The sequence below is a fragment of the Malaclemys terrapin genome, chromosome 11 (assembly GCF_027887155.1).
Source record: "Malaclemys terrapin pileata isolate rMalTer1 chromosome 11, rMalTer1.hap1, whole genome shotgun sequence".
Lineage (NCBI taxonomy): Eukaryota > Metazoa > Chordata > Testudines > Emydidae > Malaclemys > Malaclemys terrapin.
This window is the reverse complement of record NC_071515.1, coordinates 62,255,053-62,280,085: the sequence shown is the minus strand read 5'-3', so window position 1 is coordinate 62,280,085 and position 25,033 is coordinate 62,255,053. Positions and strand designations below refer to the sequence as shown.

The 25,033-nt window shown below is 42.6% G+C and overlaps 1 protein-coding gene across 4 annotated transcripts in view; it reads left to right on the top strand.

Moving 5' to 3' along the window:
* CCNT2 (cyclin T2) overlaps positions 1-25,033 on the top strand; it is a 47,038-nt gene that overhangs the window by 11,267 nt on the left and 10,738 nt on the right. For all 4 annotated transcript variants that reach the window (XM_054043900.1, XM_054043899.1, XM_054043901.1 and 1 more), the window contains 5 exons: positions 6,200-6,328; positions 7,487-7,547; positions 8,646-8,708; positions 21,826-21,871; positions 23,205-23,368. In XM_054043900.1, the coding sequence (XP_053899875.1) occupies positions 6,200-6,328; positions 7,487-7,547; positions 8,646-8,708; positions 21,826-21,871; positions 23,205-23,368 (463 nt within the window). The remainder of the gene's footprint in view (positions 1-6,199; positions 6,329-7,486; positions 7,548-8,645; positions 8,709-21,825; positions 21,872-23,204; positions 23,369-25,033) is intronic.

Here is a 25,033-nt window from a genome sequence, read left to right as displayed (position 1 = left end):
CTCCTTGTCAGATCTGACACTTTCCCCATACTCCCTTGCCCAATCCCTCCCCATCTCAGAATCCCAATCTCATCAGGTACTTTGTTTCCCTCCACCCTGGTCTGGCTCTGATCCCCTTTGCATTTGAATTTGGTGTCTAACACATCCACATTGACTGGGTACCAGCAAGAGGGTCACTGAAAGTACAGCAGGCACAGGTTCCCTGCTCTTAGTTCCTGTGCTTAGCCCAGAATAGCAATTGCAAGGAAAGTCTGGCTTTGTAACCCTGGATTGGAGCATGCTCACTTATGCTGTTGGGATGGTTCACATACCCCTTTTTATACATAGTAGCTGTGAGTAGCTGGAGTGTGCTCAGTACACACAGAATCTTCAAGATTTTAGCTGTCTTTGTGATCTGAAACTTTTCAAAAATTATGACTGGGCCAAGTTTGAGCAGGTTTTCACGAGAACAGCACAAGGCACTTCCCTAACAATGTACCTCCTACTAATTTGCAAGTTCCTATTCCAGAGCATGATAGTGCTCCTCAAAGAAAAGGTCACCAGAATTTTTTTAAATGACAAAACGTTATTCTGTTTGGTTCTCAAGCAGCTGAACCAGTCTGGCTGAAACTTTCAAAATAAATTTAGCTTGAGGCAGATACCTGGCATGGAAAACTCAGTTTAATTGGTTCAGGTTTGACGGTTATAAGTAACTGAAAACTGGATTTTACAGAAAGTGTAGGGCAACCTTAATAATACCTTTTATACATTAAAGTATAACATCAACAAATTTTAGTTGATTTTGTTGCAAGAAGGAAACAGAACTTAAATGTGAAATACAGTTTATTTGGGGAAGTAAAATACTAAATGCTGCAGGTAAATATATCCAAAGAACACAGGGAGGCTATTTTCTTTTTCTTAGGAGCTGTGTAGGCAATTGCTGCCTGAGGTCCAGATTTAGCGAGGAAACTTTAGGTCGGGGTAACCAATAGGCAGACCATGGCCAAATCCAGACCGCCAGAGGCTTTTGAACAGACCCCAAAATCTTTGTATTTACTGGTTGTTGTTATTTATTTTCTTATTTATTTATTACTTTCTCTGGAGTCTGGACCTTGACTATACCTTGACCAAGAAATTTGGACCTTGACAAAAAATAGGCTATCCCTGCTTTAGGTTTTTTAATTGCATATTGTTTTAGCTCAAAGGAGGCCCAGATTTGCTGTTTCTGTTCCTTTTAGTTTGCTAAACTTTAAGGTTTATAGAAAAATTTAAGAGAAACATTAAGAGGGTCTTTTTGTTTTCTTAATGTTAAGTGAAACAGTTGAAAATATCTGCTTCTAATCAGAGGTGACTGATTTCAGTTGTCCATAGTTTGTCCACTTTTATAACAAGAAAAACAAGTATTTGATTTTTAGGATATCGCCCATCTTGGCTCAATGGAAAGGGCTATGATACCCATTGACGGTGTAGAGCAAGTAATTTCATTTGGGATTTTTGTTAAACTGTGACTACTATGAAGATCCATTTATAATTAAGGCTGCGAGTTTGTTACGGAAGTCATAGATTCCGTGACCTCCATGACTTCTGCAGCGGCTGGTGCTCCTGCCTCAGGGGAACTCAGGCAGCTACCCTGCGCCAGGGGCACCGGAAGCTGCTGGGGCATTCTCAAGCCACCTCCCCTCCCAGCAGCAGTGTGGGTTGGGGCACGGGACAGGGTGAGGCAGGCTCTGGGCAGCGCTTACCTGGAGGGCTCCCCGGAAGCAGCAACATCCTCCCCCTCACTCAGCTGCTAGGTGGAGGCGTGGCCAGGCAGCTCTGCGGGATGCCTTCACCCAGAGCGCTGGCTTCACAGCTCCCATTGGTCATGAACTGCAGCCAATGGGAGCTGCGGGGGCGGTGCCTGCAGGCAGAGGCAGCATGCACTGCAGAGCATGTTTTAGTTGGGTATATAGTAAAAGTCAGGGACGGGTCATGGGCCAGGAATTTTTGTTTACTGCCTGTGACCTGTCCGTAGCTTTTACGAAAAATACCCGTGACTAAAACGTAGCCTTAATTATAATTCATATCTGCCTGAGCATTGTATCAATATGTAGCTTAAAATATTTGTTGCTATAATAGATAACATATCTAATTGACACTCAATGGGCATATTGTTTCTTACTGTTGGTCTACATACAGAAATTGTACTATAACTTCAGTCTGCTTTAAAATTGTAAACAATTTGTAAACCCTGGATGAATGCTCTTAAATCCATTTACAGTTACACCAGATTAATTTTAATTTATATAACTTCTGCAGCAAGACAAGGCCTTATTTCTTTATCCTGTAAATTTGTCTTGGCTGACCATATTATAATCTTAACTCTACAGTTTTAACACAATTTTATGTATCACTTGATAACTTTTGGAATAAGAAGTGACAGGTCAGGTTTCCTTGATAAAGAAAAATGAGTTGGCAGACATTTTAGAATTAACTCTTCACTCTATTGTTTGCCTGAAAAAATGGGAGTGGCAAATACAAAATGCACTTTCTCAAAAGATCAGCTCCTTTAAATATTAATTTTTTTCAGCTTAGGAGAAATAGGAACCTATTTATGTACTCTGATCCTGAAAACTGACATCTAGGAACTGGGCTATAGAACAGCGCCTCTGTTCTGGCATTGTATACAAATATTAAAGCATATTTTTATTGAATTTTACAAATACTGTGCCAGTTATGGCAGTCTGCATTGAGGTCTTATTGGTCCTTAAAGTGGGTGTATATCATTTATCCTTCCCCAGAGTCATTTGTATTCAAACATGCATTCTAGGTAATGAATCCTGGTGTGCTTAATGCATCCCAGGCACACATTTTGTGTTAAGTATTATGGGACTGTTCCAGAGCAGAGATACTCCTGTGAAATCGTTGGTCATGTTATTGTCTCATACTTCCAATCCATTCGCAGTTTGATTGCTTGCCAGGTGTCTGTGCCAAATGGAGTCTGTGCTTCTGACAGTCAACAGCTAGTGGGTCTTCCTGGGACTCTGCTTCACCTTTTTCATAACAAAAGAGAGTATCAGAGTTCACTCCCTTCTGGGCTTAATCTTTACTTGAATGAACTGTCTGACTTTAGTAAATTTCAAAAGAAATATCCTATTCTAACCTGCGTCTGGAAAACTGTTTTACCTGTGAATAGTCACATAGACTTTATTGCCAGAAGGGGACCATCATGATTATCTAGTCTGACCTCCTGCACATTGCAGGCCACAGAACTTCGCCCATGCACTCCTGTGATAGACCCATAACCTCTGACCGAGTTACTGAAGTCCTTGAATCATGATTTAAAGACTCCAAGTTACAGAGAATCCACCATTTACTGTAGTTCAAACCAGCAAGTGACCCGTGCTGCAGAGGAGGTGGGGAAAAAAAACAACCCGGAGCAGGACTTTGGAGCGGAGCCCGGAGATGGAGCACAGAACAGCTCCAGAGCAGTGGAGCTGCAGGTTTTTGGCTGGAGCGGAGCCGGAGCACAGCTCCAAAGCCCTGAGTAGTCTCTGCCAATCTGACCTAGGGGAAAATTCCTTCCTCTCCCCAAATATGGTGATCAGTTAAACCCTAAGTATGTCAGTGAGACCTACCAGGCAGATACCTGGGAAAGAGTTAATTGTAGTAACTCAGAGCCCTCCCCACCTACTGTCCCATCTCCAGCCCTTGAAGATATTAGCTTCCAGCAGTCGCAGAGGGCTGCCACATGCTGTTGTAGGCCATATAATCATATCATATTTCCTCCATAAATTTATCAAGTTCAGTCCTGAAACCAGTTAAGGTTTTTTTCCCCCCCATTGCTCCCCTTGGGAGGCTGTTTCAGAACTTTACTACTCTGATGGTTAGAAATCTTTATCAAATTTCAAGCCCAAACTTGTTGATGGCCAGTTTAGATCTTTTTTTTCTTGTGCCAACATTTGCCCTTATCTTAGATGACCCCTCTCCCTCCCTGGTGTTTATCCCTCTGTTGTATTTAGAGCAAGCAATCATGTCTCCCCATAGCCTTAGTTTGGTTAGTCTTGCTCCGCAAGTGTCCTCTCGTAAGGTAGGTTCTCCATTCCTCTGATTATCCCAGTATCTCTTCTCTGCACCTGTTCCAGGTTGAACTAATCTTTCTTAAACATGGGAGACCAGAATTGCACACACTATTCCCAATGAGGTCTCACCAGTGCCTTGCATAATAGTAGTAACACTTCTCCATCTCTACTGGAATTACCTCGTCTGATTCATCCTAAGATTGCATTAGCCATTTTCATGGCTGCATCACATTGGTGGCTCAGTTGTCCTGTGATCAACCAATACATCCAGGTCTTTCTCCTCCTCTGTTGCTTTCAACTGATATGTCGCCAGCTGATCGACAGAAATTCTTGTTTGTTCCTGAGTGCATGACTTTAAACTATTACATTTCATCACATTTCCATTATTTCAGTTTTCAAGGTCATCCAAATCTTCTTCTATGATAGTCTGGTCCTCCTCCGTGTTGTCAATACCTCCTAACTTTGTCATCCACAGATTTTATTAGTGCACACGCATTTTTTGTGCCACGGTCATTAATGAAAATAAGTAATATTGATCCCAAGACCGATCCCTGATGAGCTCCACTAGTAACCTCCCTCCAGCCTGACAGTTCACCTTTCATTATGACCTGTGGTAGTCTCCCCTTTATTCAGTTCCTTTCCCTACCTTTTAGTTCTCATTTTAATCCCCATCTTCTCCAATTTAACTAATTTTCCATGTGGAAATGTGTCAGTGCCTTACTGAAATCCAAGTAGATTTGATCTGCTGCATTTCCTTTGTCTAGAAAATAACTTATCTTCTCAAAGAAAGACATCAGGTTGGTCTAGCACAATCTGCCAATTTTTTCCAAAGTACCATTTATCTCTGTATTCTTAACTACTGTTTCAAAATTTGTTGCAAGACCTTTCATACAATTGAGGTCAGCCAACAGATTTGTAGTTTCCTAGATCACTTTTTTCCCCTTAAAAATAGGTAGTATATTAACAGTGCTCCAGTCATAGAGTATGGACCCCAGGTTTATGGATTAATTAAAAATCCTTGCTGTAGGGCTTGCAATTTCATGTGCAGGTTCCTTTAATGGCTGGAGATTATACAGGCCCCCTGATTTGATCCCATTAAGGTGTTTGTTTGACTTCCATCTCGGATGTGGTAATTTTCTACTTCCATATCCTCATACTCATTAGCCACCCTTATCTTGACCTAAGCCTCGTTACCCTTATTAAAAACTGAGGCGAAGTATTCATTTTGGGGTTGGGCCATGCTTGGTAATTGCAAAAAGTAGCCCATCCTCAGTGTTCTAGTCTTCCCACTTTACTTGTTTTCTTTTTATTTATATAGCTAAAAAACCTTTTACTATTGGTTTTAATTCCCTTTGCATAGTTCAACTCTGCTTAGCTTTTGGCAGTTCTCACATTTTCCCTAAACTTTCTGACCTCCAAGAGGTAGCTATCCTTGCTTCTCCATCCCTTCTTCCATTCCTTGTAAGATTTCTGCTTTCCCTTAATAACCTGTTTGAGATCCTTGTTCATCCAGTTTGGTCTGCAACCCTTCGCTACGAATTTTTTCTACTTGCTTGGGATGCAGGCTTCAAATAGTGTCTACAACTTTGACTTAAAGTAAATCCAAGCCTCTTCCACATTGAGATCCTTGCTCTTCCCTAACTACTTGCCCTAATTTATTAAAATTTGCCCTTTTGAAAAATCAAGGACCCTAATTACAGACTATTTTTGTTTATCCTTCCATTTAGTTTAAACTGAATTTGGCACATGAATCGCTTGAACCAAGGTTTTCCTCTGCAACCAGTTCTTCGGTGAGGTCCTTGCTACTTACCAATACTAAATCTAAAATGGAATCCCCTCTTCTTGGTTTGGTGACTATCTGATGAAAAAAATCTGTCTGCTCTCTGTCAGAATTAATTTGGCCTGAAACATTTCTTGATCATAATATAGTTTAATGCTTACAATTTTTTCCCCTCTATAAGCTGAGTAGGAGAATTCTACCATACTGAAATTCAGCTAGGGTAACTGTCTTCATTTTTTACTCTTGCATATTGTCTCATCTCTAGTATGGACTCTCTAATACTTTTTGCAATTACCAGTTCACCCCCTACATGTTACTTTAGGTCCTGCTTGCACTAGAAAAAAAATTTTTTTAACTAAAAAATTATCCTCTCTTACAGATAATCTCTCCTACTGCATTGTTTTTGGCTGCGAAAGTGGAAGAACAGCCACGAAAACTCGAACATGTTATCAAGGTAGCACATGCCTGTCTTCATCCTCAAGAGCTACAGCTGGATACAAAAAGTGATGTATGTGGAAGTGATACTTTAAATCTAATTGTAATTCTTCTTAAGATACAGTTGACACCTCAGATGAGTTGCTGTACTACGTTCTTGACTGGATTAATGCCATCCATCAACTCTAGAAGACGCTTCTCTGCTTAAATCAAATAATTTATCTGTTGTGTAACTTAATAGCATAGCCATTAGTGGACCTATCACAATTACTTAATATTTCATGCAAACTAAGGCCTCTAATCCCCTTTTTAATAGGACACTTGTGCATGTAATAAGAACTTTCTATGATGTAATGCATTAAACTTTTGTGATGGGTGTCCAGTTTAATCTTGATTAACGTATCATAAGGACAACAGTATCTTTTATATCCTTATGTATTTTTTAATGTTTTTCCCAATTTAGCTACAGTAGAACCTCAGAGTTACGAACTCCTTGGGAATGGAGGTTGCTCGTAACTCTGGAATGTTCGTCACTGAAAAAAAAACATTATGGTTGTTCTTTCAAAAGTTTACAACTGAACGTTGTCTTAATACAGCTTTGAAACTTCATTATAAAGAAGAATGTTGCTTTTAACCATTTTAATTTAAACGAAACAAACACAAAAACAGTTTCCTTACCTTGTTAAATCCTTTTGAAACTTCCCCTTTATTTTTTAGTAGTTTACATTTAACACAGTACTGTACTATATTTGCTGCCCTTTTTTTTTTTTTTTTTTTTTTTCTTTCTTTCTTTTTTTTTTGGTCTGTGGTGCTGCATGATTGCATACTCCTAGTTCCAAATGAGGTGTGTGGTTGACTGGTCAGTTCGTAGCTCTGAGGTTCTACTGTATTGGAAAAGGAAATTTCTCCATCAGCAGCAATCATAGCTTTTCTTGTAGTAAACAGTACTTACTTGCATGCTCAGTTACGAAAATAGTTCTCATAGATTTGATTTATGCTACCGCTCATTGAGTGGCTAATTGCCTTTGTGATAGCAGAAAAGTTGCAGTTAACTGTTCTTAAAGTTGAGAAGCCAAATGTGTATCAGGATATAGTAAATCAAAGGTAAGTAAATTTGAGGTCTTAAAGGAGGTCTTAACATGTTGCCCATACCATTTCTATTTGAGACTTTAGTAAGTACAATAAATTTCTCTAGTAGGTCTTGACAGTAACTTATTTTTTTACATTTCAGGCATATCTTCAACAGGCCCAAGAACTGGTTATACTTGAAACAATAATGCTTCAAACTTTAGGTATGTTATTTTAAATGGCATCCAGCCTGCACAAGAATATGCTCTGCATGCAATCAATTGAATGTACATCCATTACAGTGGATCCCCAATACCATTGGCCTTTAGCAGACCCTTTCTGTTGCAATTTACTTGAACTGAGAAAAGAATATTTGCACTGTTAGCATGTAGGCTATATTAAGTTCAACAAATATTACTTAAGTAGCTATTGTTGCCACACTTTGGGAGGTTAAAATGTGCAGTGCCTTTTCAAATAGGTTTGGCACCAAAACCAATAGCTGAACACAGATCAATGCATGATAATATTTTTGTTTAAGTGCATAGTTGTGTAGAACTCAGTTTAATAAGAAGAAAAATGAAGCTGCAAGGTGACTACAGAATTGTACCTGATCTAATGTTCTTAAAATTGAATGCTAGTAATGCTGTGGATAAAGTCTATTTTTAAAAAAATTTCAGAGAGCGAGTGATCTTTTTAATAACTTTTGGCATTTCAGAAATTGGATAGTTATTTTTAAATACAATCCATCTTTGGGTTCAAATTACGTTTATAAACTATTGTAGTGTCATTTTTGATTTATCACCAGAGCCAAGTAGAGAAATATGAACTTAGTCACAAGGTTACATGCCACACTGAAGTCTGCAGGTTTCTTCAAACAAATGATAAAAGCTTTATACCAAACTCTGTGCCCCCTTTTGTTTGTTGTGCTTTGTTTTTATAACAGAGGGAAAGTAATGCAGTTGACATGGTCAGAATTGTTCTTAGTGACATCACCATTTGCAGAATCATTTCATTTTATGGTTTGAAACTTAAACCGTTTTCTTGGCTACAAAGTATATGTGAATTTTTCATATTAGCAAACAAGAGACCTAACTTAATAAAAGCCATAGAAAGCGCATTTTTTTTCTGGTTTTATTCTATATCATTTGTACAAAAGAATTGTGAAGTAAGGGTCAAATCCTAGTTCCCTCATCTGGCTTATTGACATTGGGGAGAACTGTGATGTTCATCGGCTGCAGAGGGTGGGGTTTGATACATGGTAGATCTTTCTTTTGTACAAATACAAATGTACTGCAGTTTCTGAAACATTCTTAATTTTTCAGGTTTTGAGATTACCATTGAACATCCACATACAGATGTTGTGAAATGTACGCAGTTAGTGAGAGGTCAGTGGTCTTCAATAAAATGATTTATGAAGTGTCTTCCCCAGTGTGAGTAAATATAATTGGCACACCTTTTCCCGCCAGTTCTCTGTTACCCAAAGAGTACTCTTTAAACTGATGTGTTTCAGGTTGCTAAAAGCCAGATCTCAAAATTTCTCCTTTAAATGTTAGTGGTCTGCATAATTCAGAAAAGTATATTGGATTTCCATTATGTTTCTACCAATTGTTAGTTCTCTCCCTTACTTTTTTTCTGTCACTCTTCACTTCTCATTCCATGGCCCTATCATCTCACTCTTTCCTTCCATTCCATCAACTGACAGCCACAGGAGTAGTTATAGGTGGTCTCCTGTGGCTGATACTTATATTTGGAAGAAGCAAGTCCTTGGGATTCCTCATTACTTTACTCCTGCCCTTTTCCAGAACTGCCAAAAGATATTTGGGATGGCAGTTCATGATTTCATTCATAAACAAGTGCTTTTCTTATAGTATCTGCTGCAGAATTAAATACATTAGAGGGCTAGTTAATTTGAATCTGCAACTTTATTGGTAGAACGTTCTTCTATCCATGCAAAAGCATTTTGTGTCAGTGTTGAGTTCTGCTTTGTCAAGGCACACATCAGCAAGCAGTGACTGGCAGAGTACATAGGAGGTCTGCCACATGCAGACACTTTGAGAGATATGTGAACGATACTATAAATAAGAACAATATCCCTATAATCCGAGATTATCCAAATGTTTTATCTGAATTGGAGTAGTGTTGGCAAGAAATGAAATAACCTATGTTCAACCAGTGATTGCATCCTTATGTAACCTTTTTCCACTAGCATGGCTGTAGATAATAAGCTATTATTCTTTATAAGCCTTTTTAAGAAAAAAAATTCAGGAGATTATTCCATAGTCTTGTCTATTTTCAGAACTAAATAACCAAGATATAGAGTTTGAGTGGTTTTTCTATACATAGTGTAGGAAGAAATTACTTGGATAAACTTACTATAAATATACTTATTCTTCTTGTGCAGGTGTCTGGGACCACCTGCGTAGTTAGGGTTGCATTTTAAAAAGGCACACAGCTGCTTTTCTTTTAAAAATAGGGGCCACTGGTATGACTTTTGCAAATTAAAATTTATTTTGAAATTGGGGTGTGGCTGAAAATTGACCTTGGCAGTCTTGTGTCTCAATGATAGACTCCTTAAAAGATTTATGTCAGTCTATAGAAAAATAGCTGGAAGTTGATTCTGGTGCAATTGATAGGTTTTGTGTGTGGAATTTTTTTACCCATTTAGGGTAATTTTTAGTTGTTACTTGCATAAATAAAACTTGCATATGACTTGGACATATGCAAGTCTGATTGTGTGTATCTAGCTCCAATCTTCTCCATCAGATGAAATCTACATCAGGAACTACATTTTTCTGTTACTTTATCCTGCAATGGGGGAGGTTTTTTGTGAGCAGCTGTTAAATAAAATCTTAATCAGCAGCTTCACTTCTGCCCTTTAACCACCTTTCTGCAAACTTCCCTTCTATCCTCTTCTGATACAGTCAGCTATTGCATCAGACTTTCAAAATTACTAATGTTTCAAGGCTGGGGGTGGAATCTGGTAATGGTGTGTGTGTATACGGAAGGATGATTGAGGGGATCAGAATGAAGGTTGCAATGTATAGTCTGTGCCATGTGGTTGTAAGGGGTGTGCTTTATAAGCAGAGTATATTCTGTGAGGTGGCTAAACTTTACATTTCTTTGCTTTTTTCAGATGTATTTTCTGTAGCAACAAACTATGTATTGATGGTGTAAATATTCTTTATGAACATGTTGATGTTTAATGCTAGTGTGCACTTAACAGTAAGGATATTTTGTTAAACTGCATTTAAATCATACTACGGTTTAGGTGTGAAGACTCCAGTTATACCTGAAATTCTGTTCTTGTCTCTCCATACTAGACTAGATGAATGTGAATTATACTAACCAAATCAGGATGAGTTTGACACGGTAGGATTGTAGTTTGATCTATCTAGTGATGAAAAGTGCTAAGAGCTAGATATATTGCATGATCCCAATTTAACGTAATTTGGTGTTTATTCCTTGGCACCACAGTGTGGTCTTCTGTGATGGATAAATGCTAAGTTTAGATGTTGAAAACTGGAGTGTTTAACATTGAACTATTGTCAGCGTCAAATGCTTGGTGCTAAAGGGGTAGGATGGGGGAGGGATAGCTCAGTGGTTTGAGCATTAGCCTGCTAAACCCAGGGTTGTGAGTTCAATCCTTGAGGGGGCCACTTAGGGATCTGGGGCAAAATCAGGACTTGGTCCTGCTAGTGAAGGCAGGGAGCTGGATTCAATGACCTTTCAGGGTCCCTTCCAGTTCTATGAGATAGGATGGGAGAGACACAATAATAACTTCATTTGCCAGAGGCAGCACCTTTTCTTAGTTAAGAAGCACTGTCTCCAGGAAAGCCCTTTCAGAGTATGGTTAGTACAAACAGATCCCTATTATGGGGATGTGCTGTCCACCCCATAGTAAGACCAATAACTTCCTAGGAAGCTCTGTCTGTTGGGTGGTGGGGAAAGAGGGACATTGACAAAAATTTCTAGTCGCAGAAGAAGATCCACAAGGTTAGCTGAGGCTTATCCATACCTTTGCCTTCCACAACAGCCACCAGAGCAGCCAGACAGAATTCTCTGGTACCTCAAAAAAAACTGTTACTCACCTTCTCATAACAGTTTTTCGAGATGTGGTGTTCATGTCCATTCCAATCAGATGTGTGCACGATGGCCGGAAGATTTTTCCCTTAGCAGCATTTGTTGGGTCGGCCTGGGTGCCTCCTGGAGTCACACCCTCATGGGGCCTGATATATAGCCCTGCCGACCCGCCACCCCTTCAGTTCCTTCTTGCCGGCTACTCCAACAGAGGGGTAGAAGGATGGATATTGGAATGGACATGAACAACACATCTTGAAGAACAAAAGTTACGAGAAGGTGAGTAACCGTTTTTTCTTCGAGTGCTTGTTCTTGTCTATTCCAATCAGGTGACTCCCAAGCAGATTTAGTAACTGGGGTCGGAGCTGTCCACTGACTGGAGTACTGATCTACCAAAGGCCACATCATCTCTGGCCTGCCTAGTAATTGCATGGTGTGCGGCGAAACTGTGTAACAATGACCACGTCACTGCCCGGCAGATGTCCTGGGTGGGGACTTGAGCCAGGAAAGCTGTTGATGAAGCTTGCGCCCTTGTAGAGTGCGCTGTTATCGGCGGCGCTGGGATTCCTGCTGGATTGTAGCACTTGGTAATGCAGGCTACAATCCATGATAAAATGCGCTGTGTCTATACAGGCTGGCCCTTCATCCTGTCTGCTACTGCGACAAAGAGCTGTACCAACTTCTTGAACGGTTTCGTCTTTTTGATGTAAAAGGCCAGCACTCTGCGGACATAGAGAGTGTGGAGCCTCTGCTCCCTGCTACTCGCATGAGGCTTGGGGTAAAAATGTGGGAGGAAAATGTCCTGATTGAGGTGGAACTGTGACACCACCTTTGGGAGGAAGGCCGGATGGGACCTGAGCTGAACCTTGTCCTTGAAAAAACGGTGTAGGGCGGCTCGGACGTTAGAGCCCTGAGCTCAGACATCCTCTGGGCTGAAGTTATTGCCATCAGGAACGCAACCTTGTAGGAGAGGTAGAGCAGGGAGCTAGGGGCTCAAAGAGATGCCCCATGAGCCTAGGGAGGACCAAGTTAAGGTCCAAAGCAGGAACCGGTTGGTGGACGTGCGCGTACAACCTGTCGAGGCCCTTCAGGAAGCGACTGACCAGGGGGTTAGCGAAAACTGAGCGTCCCTGTACTCCCTGGTGGAAAGCCGAGATGGCAGCTGGGTGTACTCTTATAGAAGACAAGGAGAGACCTTCCTGGTTTAGGTAGAAAAGGTTATCCAAAATCTGGGGCACTGAGGCTAGTGCCACGGGAAAGTCGTGCTGAGCTGACCAGATTGAAAATCTCTTCCATTTGGCTAGGTACGTGGCCCTAGTGGAGAGTTTCCTACTGCCCAAGAGAACCTCTCTGATTTGTTCTGAACAGGAGAGCTCAAATGTATTCAGCCAGGGAGCCTCCAGGCTGTGAGATGCAGCGATTGCAGGTTCGGGTGCTGGAGCCGCCCGTGATCCTGTGTGAGAAGGTCTGGGAAGAGCGGCAGGATAATCAGGGCTCTGACTGACCTGTCTAGAAGAGACTTGTACCAATGCTGGCGGGGCCAGGCTCGTGCTATGAGAATGACCTGAGCCTGGTCTCTGCAGATCTTGAGCAGGACCTTGTGGACGAGCAGTATGGGTGGGAAGGCATATAGAAGCGGTCCCCCCGCCCCCAATGGAGGAGGAACGCGTCCGCTGTGGAGCCTGGACTGTGATTCTAGAAGGAGCAGAACTGCTGACACTTCCTGTTGCATCGCGTGGTGAAGAGGTCGATCAAGGGACAGACCCACCTCTGGAAGAGTGAAGATGCGACATCCGGGCGAAGGGACCACTCATTGCTGTGAAAAGATCTGCTGAGGCGGTCCGCCAGCTCATTCTGGACCCCTGGAAGGTACGATGCCTGTAGATCGACTGCGTGCGCTATATAAAAGTCCCATAACCTGAGGGCTTCCTGGCACAGGGGAGAGGAGCGTGCACCCCCCTGTTTATTGATATAGAACATCGCAGTCGTATTGTCCGCCATGACCGATGCACATTGACCTGCTAGATACGGGCAGAATGACTGATGCGCTAGGCATACCGTCCTGAGCTCCCTGACATTGATATGAAGATGATCTGTCTGTGACCAGAGGCCCTGCGTCCTGTGCTCCCCCAGATGAGTTCCCCACCCCAAGTCTAAGGCGTCCGTCACTAGCATCAGGGATGGTTGTGGGGCAGCAAAGGGGACTCCTGAGCACACCTGCTGAGCGTCCTTCCACCACAGGAGTGAGTCGAGGATAGGGCAAGGCAGGGTCACGATCCTGTCCAAGCTGTCTCTGGCAGGTCTGTACGCTGATGCAAGCCACGACTGAAGCGTGCGAAGCCTGAGTCCGGTGTGCCGAGCCACGTACGTACAGGCCGCCATGTGGCTGAGAAGTTTGGGACAATTTCTCGCGATGGTGGTGGGGAACGGTCTGAGTCCCTGGATCATGGTGTCGAGGGCCTGGAATCTTGCCTGTGGGAGGAATGTCCAGAACCTCCCCTATGAACTCTATCCTCTGGACCGGGGACAGAGTCAATTTCGTCTCGTTCAGTAGGAGGCCCAGATTCTCAAAGGTGGCTCTGATGAATGCCACCTGAGCTCTGGATCGGCCTTTGATCAGCCATGCGTCGAGGTATGGGAACACCTGTATTTGATGTTTCCACAGAAAGGCGGTGATGACTGCCATGCACTTGGTGAAGACTCAAGGTGCTGCTGATAGGCCAAAAGGGAGGACAGTAAATTGGTAATGGGAACTATTGACCACAAACTTGAGGAATTTTCAGTGGTTGTGCCCGATTGCTATGTGAAAATACATGTCCTTCACCTTGAGGGCAGCATACCAGTCTGCTGGATCCAGTGAAGGGATAATGGAGGTCAGGGAGACCATGCGGAACCTGAGTTTCCTCACAAACTTGTTGAGGTCGCTCAGGTCCAGTATAGGCCTTTGGCCTTCGGTATTAGGAAATAGCGGGAATAGAAACCCTTGCCCCTGTGTTCCAGTGGAACCTCCTCCAACGCCCCTAGTGCTAGGAGCAACTGCACCTCCTGAATGAGAAGTTGTTTGTGAGAAGGGTCCCTGAAGAGGGACAGGGAATGGGGGTGGAAGGGCGGGAGGGCACAGAATTGGATGGAGTATCCCCTCTCTACCGTGCAGAACATCCAGCAGTCCGAAGTTATACGGGACCATGCATGGTAGAAAGGGGATAATCAGGAGGAAAAGATAAGGCAGGGTGAATCCAGTCTCTGGAGTGGTGCACCGTCCTCGACCGCACCTTCAAAAGGCTGGTTTACGCAAGCCCAAGGGTCTGAGGTTGGCTTGGAAATCTTTTTGGTTGTGGAGCTGTTTGTCTGTCTTCTCTGAAAACAGAGTCTCACCCTCAAACCGGAGGTTCTGAATTGTTTGTTGGACTTCGTAGAGAAGACTTGCAACCAGGCCCCCTGCCGCATAGCCACCCCTGTCGCCATGACTCTTGTGGCAGCATCTGCAGCATCTAAGGCTGCCTGCAGTGAAGCGTGAGAGACTAATTTCCCTTCTTCCAACAAGGCGGTGAATTCTGATCGAGAGTCCGAAGGGATGAGCTCCGTGAACTTAGCCATGGAAGCACAAGTGTTATAAGAGTACCTGCTCACAATGGCCCGCTGGTTAGCAATATGGAGTTGTAAACCACCAGTGGAGTAGATTTTTTTTTCTACCCATGAGGTCCAGGCGTTTAGCATCCCTATTCTTTGGGGAAGGACCTTGGGAACCTTGACTCTCTCACCGGTTAGCCACATTGACAACCAGTGAGTCCGGAGGCAGATGGGAGTAGAGATGCTCAAAGTCTCTGGAGGGGATGAGATACCGGCGCTCATTGCATTTGGCAGTGGGTGGCCGGGATGCCGGCATCTGCCATAGAGTCTTGGTGGTGTCCACCACTGTCTTTATGAGGGGTAACACTACCTATGAAGGCCCTAAGGGTGCTAGGATGTCCACCATGGGATCTGTGTCCTCAATCACCTCCTCAGCCTTGATAACCAAACCTTGGGCAGCCCTGCAGAGCAACTACTGTAGAACTCTGTCCTCTAACGCAGGAGCTATGGACGTCCCTACCAACGCTTCGTCCGGTGACGAGGAGGAGGAAGCGTGCACCATTGGTGGAAGCTCCCTGCTGTCTGCTCCGGATGGGTCACGTGACTCCCGGGGCAGCGTTGGAGGAGGTGGTGCTGATGCCAGAGCTGTACGCGTCGTAGCCAACGTCAGCATCAGTCTTGCAGTAGGGAGCTGCATCAGCACGCTCAGAGGAGCCGCTGGGGTCCGGGGGCCAGGTGCCAACATTGGCACCTGGGCCGTAAGTGCCTGCATCAAGGTCGACAACGGTGCAGGCATGGGAGATGGGTGTGTCGCCATCGCAAAGGCCAATGCCAAAGTCGGAGCTGAGAACGGTGCTGGAGTTGACGACAGTGCCGGAGGGAAAGACGTCAGGACCGTAGGTGTCGGGTGCGTATGCACAGCGGAAGGGGGCACAAAAGTGGTGGAGGCGACTGAAGACATTGCTGAGCATGGGCGTTGGGTTCCTCCCAGGCCCTGGTGATAAGCCCAGGGAGTCTAGAAGGGCCACTGCGGCGGGTTCTGCCACTGCGGAGGCCACGCCTGATGCTCCCTTCTGTCTCTGCCCAACCTTGCTCTATGGCTTCTGCTCCTACTTGAGCGATAGGAGTCAGGCCTTGACTCTGAGGTCTCAGACACTGAAGACCATGGAGGGGCCAATCCTCGGTGCCTCAAACGTCAAGAGCTCAGGGAATGAGAAGGCTGTCTGTCGGAGCGTGCAGGTGCCAATGGACAAGGCGAAGGGGAGCGCCTCGACATCATAGCAGGCTTTCCCTTAGAATGCACTGGAGGATGGGGCTCCGTCTGCGCTGAGGGATCCTCCCTGGCAGGCAAGAACGGTGTCGTCAAGTGGAGGAGATCTCTGGCGGCCTGGTACGCTTCCATTGTGGACGGGAGCTGAAGGTGCTGCGTAGGCGCCGGAGATGGAGGTGGGGCCGGACTCAACTGCCTCACCTGGACAGGAGTCGACACAGTCCTGGAAGGAGGCACCGAGGAGTGGCCACACTTCTTGAGGTCGCACTTCTTGAGGTTTAGTCGGAGGAGAACGGTCGTCTGGCTTTTTCTTCTTTTGAAACACTGGCAAATGGGAGCGGTGCCTATGATCAGATGGGCCTTGTGAGGAGCCGTGGCGGTGCCAAGCATTCTTGGAGGAGTCCTTCCGAGGCGCTCCGCCGTAGGGATTGGGCCTCTTGAGCCCGGGTCAGAATGGGGGCACAAGGCTGCCTCCATGAGGATCACCTTCAGCCTCTGTTCCCGTTCTTTAATTGTTCTCGACGGAACTCAGGACAGATCTTTCAACGATCTTTCTGATGGGTCTCCCCCAGGCACCTAAGACACGACGAGTGCAGATCACTTTTAGGCATGTGCTTGATGCAAGCCATGCAGTTCTTAAATCCGGGGACCGCAGCATGCCACAGTGCCGGGGCCGGAGTGACGGGGGATCCCAACTACTATACTATATTAAACTTTAACTGGAGTACTAACAACAACTAACTATATACACGGAATAATGAAGAAACTTGCTGAGCAAGAGCCAAAGGAAGTTCCAACCACTGTCACTGGCGGTAAGAAGGAACTGAAGGGGTGGCGGGTCGGCAGGGCTATATATTAGGTGCCATAACGGTGCGCCTCCAGGGGGTGCCAAGGCCGACCTGACAGCTGCTGCTAGGGGAAAAATCTTCTGGCCATCGTGCACGTGTGCGCGCACACACCTGATTGGAATCGAACAAGCACTCGAAGAAAAACTTCTGTTTTGCCTAAAACTTGATTTCTAATAACGTGCCTCACTAAAGACGGCAGATTCAGCAAAAAAAAAAAAAGGTTTAAGAAATGCCTGTCTTGTAACAACAAATTTCCTATCTCAGACTCGTACTTGTTTTCCGATGCTTGGGTGAAGGGGACTTTACCCAGTCCCTGCCACATCTGCCTTACATTTACAAGCTGCCCATTCAAGAATGGAGTTTCAAATCTTATCCATGCTGATGGAGGCCCTGAGCTTTCTTCTTTGGGGAGAAAATACCCAAACACTAAAGAGCTTTTGAATTTAGTGGATAAAGGCATAAGAAGAACCAGTGGCTGGAAGCTGAAGCCAAACAAATTAAAAGTAGAATTAGGCACTGAGTTTTAGTCATGAGGGTGGTTAACCACTGGAACAAATTGCCAAGGGAAGTGGTGGATTTGCCATCTCTTGAAGTCTTCAGATCAAGAGTGGATGCATTTCTGAAAGATATACTTTAGCCAAACAGTAAGTGATTGGGCTCAATACAAGAATAACTGGGTGAAATTTAATGTGCAGAAGCCCAGATATGATGATCTAATGGTGCCTTATGACTTTAAACTCTCTAAATCTGTGAATCTTTGAAGATCCAACCTTAGAATGTCTAAGTCTGGGGCTAAGAAGGTATGGACATTCTGGAAGGTGGAAGATGGGGGACATCAGACTGATCCACATATTCTTCATCAGTGGTAAGAGACTGACAAGAAAGAGGAGACAGGACCACAATTGCCTATGAAGTCTGGAGACAGTGTATCTGTAATACCTGGCAGAAGGAAGTTCCCATTCCAAGGAGACTCTGGTGTTGAAAGGGAAATTCATGTTCGTAGTGGCAAAAATTAAGTTACTGGCTCCTGTGCTAGCTGAGAGATCAGAGGTGAGAAAATAATCCTCTTTCCTATTGCTGAGACTACCACCTCGGCCCTTCAGTTCTTGGTGCCAATCCAATCTGGTGTTCAGAGTTTAGTTCTGATTAACTTGAAGGGGTGGGAGTTGGTGCACTCATCCCTATCTGAGGGACCTTTCTTGATGCACCTGAGCAGAAGCCCCTCACCAATTAACCCTGCATCTACACTGGGACATATGATTCTCCTGAAAATGAACATTGGGAACCGGGGACTTTGCTTTGATCTTGCTGCCTTGTGGGAAACCTGCCACTGTTTTACCTTCATTGCCAGGTATCTTGGGATAGCCATTGTCCTTACTGTACTAATGTGAAAACTGCACAGTCAAAGTCTGTAAGCCTTCCAAACCACCAGTATAATCTGCTCAACTGTGGTTGAATCTGACAGAGAAAGTGACCCTGTAGAAGAGGAGGCAGATACAAATATATATCTTTTCCAGAGGATGTCAAGACCAAGACAATTCAGCTGCTGTTATGTGAGGTGGGAAGATTTTAAATAAGTTATATCCTGTCACTAGTAGAGGAAACCCTCCCATTCTGAACTTTTACCTCAGGTTTCTACAGTCTTCTTTCGAAGGGCTAATAGTCTTTTTGGGAATCAGACAAGACTATTCACAAACCTTAACCCTTGTACCCGGGCTTCTTCTAGTCTTTCCCCTATATATCAGGTGTTCATTAACACAGTCCGCTTCCTAGGGTCTGTTTGATCTTTTCCCTTTGGCCAGAGGATTCTAATAGCTCTTCATTCTTAAATGCAGACTTGCCCATCTTTTTCCAGGGATTGCTTGGGTATCTTCCTCTCCTTGGGATACCAGGAGAGCTTCCCTACCCAGCTTCTACTCTCTAAGTAATCCTTCTTGCAGTGAGTCTAGGTAGCTCTTATACCCTGATTGTCCCAGGAGGTTGTGCTCTCTCTGGGGCCATAAGTTCCCTAAATGTCTGATCATAAATGCCTGAGTCCTACTAACAAGCAGGCTGGTGGCACCTGCTCTTAAGGGGATCAGCACACTGAAATTTTCTGAGACTATAATTAAATACTTATAAGATCTCCCCAGAAACACTGCACCTTCAATTGACTTGTCTTCAGGAGAAGGCTCATAGACTGAACATTGGGAACCACATCAGGTGGGCAGGGTTGCTGTGCCCATTAACAATTGATTCAGTAATCTAATCCTGCCAGGGATTTATGGAAGACCCCAGACTCTTGGAAGGCACGTCCTGCCTTAAGGGTTTGGTTACTTACATCAAGTATCCAAGCCAGTCTTTCATGGTTGGTTGTGCAACAAAGGATTAAGTTAGACAGCTCTGCCCCTGAGTGATAAAGAATGATAGGAAACATATTCTTGGCTGGAAGTCGTATTTATCTGCCATCAAACAGATGAGTAGTAAACTATCATGATCTCTTGATTTGCTATGACTTTTATACTTTAGACAAGGTCATTGCTTTGTTGACATGCCTTCTGCTTTTTTGGCACATTTCTCAAATAATCCCTGATCAGCTCTAAAGAGTTAGTTAAGGGTGGAGTACAAGCCTTTAACTAGGTTTCTTTGCTTTAGTAAGATCTCACTAAGCTGCGTTAAAACATTGTCCTTGTTTAAAAAGTTTAGATGAATACTTTGGACAGTCTTTCCCTGTTGTGGCTTTGGTGTGTTGAGCTAAAATACCTGTATCCTGGTCTTTGGTAATCTTCATTTGATTACACAAAAGTATATAAATAGAATAAATTTGAAATCTTAGTTACAAAAGTCTGTGTAATGCTGTGAGTGCAAGCATCCCATTTATGTGGACTTCTATTGAGGCTGAAATGTATAATTTTCAAATTGTGATTTTTTTTCCTTAGTTTCTTGCTGTTCAATTTAAACAGTTTTGTTTTACATAATTTTAAGTAACAATTCCATATTTGATAACTATCCTATTTGTTAACACTGGTAGCTTTTGGCAGCTCACTCTTTCTTTAATATAAAGTCATATTGATGAATTTGTGGTATTTCATCTTTCTTTAACTCAAATATCCTTCAGCAAAGTTGCAGTATTGTGTAGAAATCTGTGAAGATGGCTTATTCTGTACATTGACAAAAAATGTAACAAACTGCAGTCTTGTTTAACCTTTCTGTTTTCAGTTATGTTTCCTTATGAAAGTGTCCATTTTTTTTTTTTTTTTTTTTTTTTTTTTGTAGTAGAGCCCTGAATATGCTTTCCTGTGTCTTTTTGGGAAAAGCTACCAAAGAAGTTTAATTTTGAGAAATTAAGTTTGGTACGGAACTACTACCATAGATTGAAAAAGCTAAATATGTAGTACAATTCCATCAAATGTCAGTTTATTTTCTATCATTGTGGATTAGCAAAATATATGTGGGGAAACATGTCCTATTCTCTTACCAATTCTGTCAGATTCACTGATGTCATCAACAATGGATTATGGCATTGCCCAGCCCTAGCAAAAGGCATAAGGCTGGTTTACACATTTGTATCTTTATTATCAGCAGTAATGGGAAACAGAATTCAATTGGATTTTGATAAAATGTTGGTTTGAAAAGCTTCCCAGATTGCTAAATTTGAAAGCTACTGCTACAATTTTTCTTTTTCAGACAAACTCCTTAAAATAAAAGAATAGAGGTTTGTGACAATGCTCCCTTTGACATAAGATCCAACAGTACATTTTCTCCAGATAGCACTGATTTCAAGTGGTAGTATCAAAGTAAGAAAATTCAATGAAGGCTGCATTCAATCTTCAATTAAGCTCATTGTGCCCAGACATTCCATCTTACACATTTTAAGAGTAAGTGCTCTTATTTGAGTGAGGACCTTGGGGGTTTGGCAGATAAGGGCCAGAAATTTGGTGGCTGTTAGGCCCCAGGGACGTCATAATCAGTCTTTGGGATGTTGAAGACTTGAACTTGATGACCTTTTTTTAATGAGTTATAAATTTGTTAAAATCTACATTGAAGCTTCTGATATAATCAAATGTTTTGTTCCATGCTTATGAGCATTACATTTTGATTAAAGAAGGTGTATAAGTGCACACGAGCTAATTTAATTCTTAAACTGTCTAGTTTGGGAACTAGCTCTGTTCTAGGACTTTCTGGGATAATTATGGGTTACTGATGTATGGTCATTGAGTTTTCTCAACTGCTCTGTGTTCCTTGGGCTGGAGAAGAGCACTAGTCTCTGGCCTGAGCTATAGTGCAGCTGGCTCTCTATTGGACTGTCCTGCTGAGAGAGACCTAGCTGTGGGGAGGGTTGTGGTAAGGAACCATCTAGAACTAAAGTAGGGAGGCAGGCTGGCAAGCACTAGAATTGGGGTGGAAGGTAAGAGAGCCTCCCCTCCACCCACACTCTTAAATTTGGGAGGGCTAGGGAGATGAAAGGGAGACTTCCCTCATTTTGTGGCTCAGATGAAGACTGTTCAAGAGGCAGAAGGATCAACATACTGTGTACAGTAGAGGGAAGGTTGATGAACTGAATGACTTGCCTATCTCCAAGTGTAGCTCAGTGAGGCTGAGTAAACCTGTCCTCAGATTTACATAAGATACTTTTAAAGGCAGCTAATTAGTGTTCTACATATCATTTATTTTGAGGTTAAAAACATTTTAATTTTGGAATGAAGCCAACGCTTAGTGTAGATTGCTAATTTTTCTTCAATTTTCTTTTTGTTACAGCAAGCAAGGATTTGGCACAGACATCCTATTTCATGGCTACCAACAGGTTGTTATCCTGAACCTCTTTGTTGCACTGTTGTAGCACACTATAGCTTCCTTTACTGCAGGGCCCCCTCCATGTGTCCTACCCTTGTTGCAACAGAAAACTGGGCCATCTACAGTGGTGGTACCTTTCTGTTTGCAGTGCGGTGTATTGTACAAGGGCCTTGTGGCACAAAAGGGGTTAAATGCACAATGAGAAGTGTAGTGGTGCTTTCTGATGACATTTTCTCGATTTGTGAGTGCATAAGTCTAAAACTGGTAGCCTGAATAGCAGCTAAAGATTACAAAGAGATAAACTTAACCTAGAAAGTCGAGCATCTTGGTAAGTACAAAGCTATTTCTAGTTTACACTTGTAGTTAATGGCAATTTTTTCTTAATTTAAATACATTGATCCAATCCTAATTTTATGAAACTGCAGTCAGCCTAAAAACTCTTAAAATTACCTAATCTTCTTTCCAGGTAGACTAGAATTAGTCTAAGCAATGTTTGTCCTTCCAGAAGCAGTGTTTGTTTTTAACATGCGTTTTTAAAAATCTTAGTATTTATGTGAAATTAAAATTGGTTATCCAAATGCAGACTAGTAAATGTATCCGGCTATTCTAGTGCAGAAGGATGAAGTTTGGGAGTAGATCTAAAAGTCTTCCATGTGTTCTTCTTTGCAAAATTAATTTGAATTTAATGTAATCCTAGTACGTGATTTTGTTAAAATCCAAGTTTGTATATGTAACGTTTGTTTGGGAGGACCCTAACCATTTTTGGTGGTCCCTTTATTATGGGATAGTTTCTTGTTTTGAAGAGTTTTGTTTACAAAAGCTGTTAGAATCACTGAATCTAAACCAGCATACTTTTGCTACTGCCAGCTGGGAAATTGAAATGAGAGGAGATTTTTTATCCCAAACCTGGGCCTAATGAAGACTACTCATGTCACAGAAGTGATTCTCTCAACCTCTAGGAAACTATTGGGTATCCACAGCTACTAGTTTGATATGCAGTGTCAGTAATGAGCTGTATTAGTGATTTCACTGTGGCTGAAATTTTGTCAGCCATGTTATGTTGAATTTTTGGCCCTCTCTTTAAAAATAAGTAAAAAGTAAAATGCCAATAGAATGAACTGAGGGTTACTATATTTTTATTTTTACTCTTGTTAAGAGCAAATTAAATTTACCAGATAAATGACCTGCATTTTCTCAAGGTTGTAAAATAATTTCAGAATTTAATCAGAAGCATGTTACATGATTTAATGTTTAATATCTGTTTGATACAAAACCTTATGCTATATCTTAGTGGTTGACTTGTTTGGGTTTTTTATTTTACATGTTTGAATTCTCTGCAACAGCCTGCACCTTACTACCTTCTGTCTTCAGTACAAACCCACAGTGATAGCATGTGTGTGCATTCATTTGGCATGCAAGTGGTCCAATTGGGAGATTCCTGTATCGACGGATGGAAAGCATTGGTGGGAATATGTTGATCATTCAGTTACTCTGGAATTGCTAGATGGTAAGTAGTATTGCCTTTTGATTTCTTTTAAATGTTGTGACCTTGTTCTTGTAGTTCTGCTATTGTTTCAGCTAACATTTAACTCACCTCCAACTACTCTAGGTCCTGGGTAAGGGAAGCCCTTGAGCTCATGCTTAAATAACATTGACTTTATAGATGAGACCCTCACCCCTGCTGTGACCATGTAGGCCAGAAAAAAGGGCCAGAGCAGAGTAAAGGGACAAAATGAGCCCCATATCAGCTGTGGGAGAATTCTCGTGGCACAGGAATTGGAAGATGGCCATAAGGCTGCCCCCTCTGAGGACTCCCTAGCAAGACTTGGCATGTGGTGGACCGCGCTAAGGGCAGGGCCTTCACATGCAATAGTACTGCTCATAGGACAGCCTGGGGAGGCTACCATAACTCAAACATGCTCTCAGGGCTGTCTAAATTAGGCTGGGGGCTTCTGGAGCCCAAGAGGATCCAAGGATGGCTTAAAAGCCATGATAGCCTCACCTTTTGGGGGTTGCAAGTTCAACACAGGCTTAAATTGTTTGCTGAAGTGGGATTTTAAATAATCATACTGAAAAACTGAAGTTCTCATAGAACATGCTGCCTTAAGATGGCAATTTGCTTCATTTCCACCCACATTATTAACCACCACTAAAGATAATTTCTTTAAGATTATAAGATTGAAATAGGATCAACCATATTAAAGCCAATTTTGTGCAATAGGAATGAATCTGGCATAGCCCATGGAACCTTAATGTTAGTACCATGGAATATCTATTTAATGGATTTTATCAGAAAGAGTAATAAACTTTTTCTGCTAACAGAAAATTAAATGGTCTAGATATTTACCAAAGTGTGTGTGTGTTTTACTGTTCATGATGACCAGTTTTGTGTCTCTGTTACCTTATGCTGCTCCTGTCTTGTTTCCATCTGTCATCACTTGATTTAGACTTAGTCCCTGCCCCAAAGAGTTTATAATCTATCCCTTTATTTGTGTCTAGCACAATGAGGCTCTGGTCTGTGATTGATATCCCTAAGCACTATTGCAGTGCAGTAATAAATGCTGTCTAGCATTTGCAAATCTATATACTAATCAGAGGTGCTAGGAGATGTCTTGTAAAGAAAAATCAAAAATCTCTGGTGTAGAGCTGTGCCGTACAACCCATGACTTGGATATGACCCACAAAGGCTTCTTTTGACCTGCTGTTTCTTTCATTTCTGTGTCACAAGTTTTTCATTTTAAAAAACAATTCCATCAAGTGAAGAGAATATGAACGGATGCAGCACTATCCACAGAATCAGTGAGGCATCATAAAACCGCAAGGTTGTCTGCCTCTATTCATCTCAGTGGAATTTTCTCTGTAGTCTACAGATAAAAATTAAAATATCAGCATAATTTTACTGTTTATTTAGTAAATGTATTTGGTTTTTTGCTTTTTATTCTGGGTGGATATCAGTAATTAGACTGAAAAGATCTGCTAGGCTGTACCACAGATCTATGTGCCCAAGACATCTCTCATTCCTCACTCAAGCTTGGTTCTATCCCTGGAGCAGCAGCATGCCAATCAGAGCAAATGTAGGAAAAGAGGGTATAAAAGGTGTGTGTAATGGGCTGAGCAGATCACGGGGCTTAGCGGCATAAAGCTCCTGGGGAGATTAGTTTGCATTTATTTT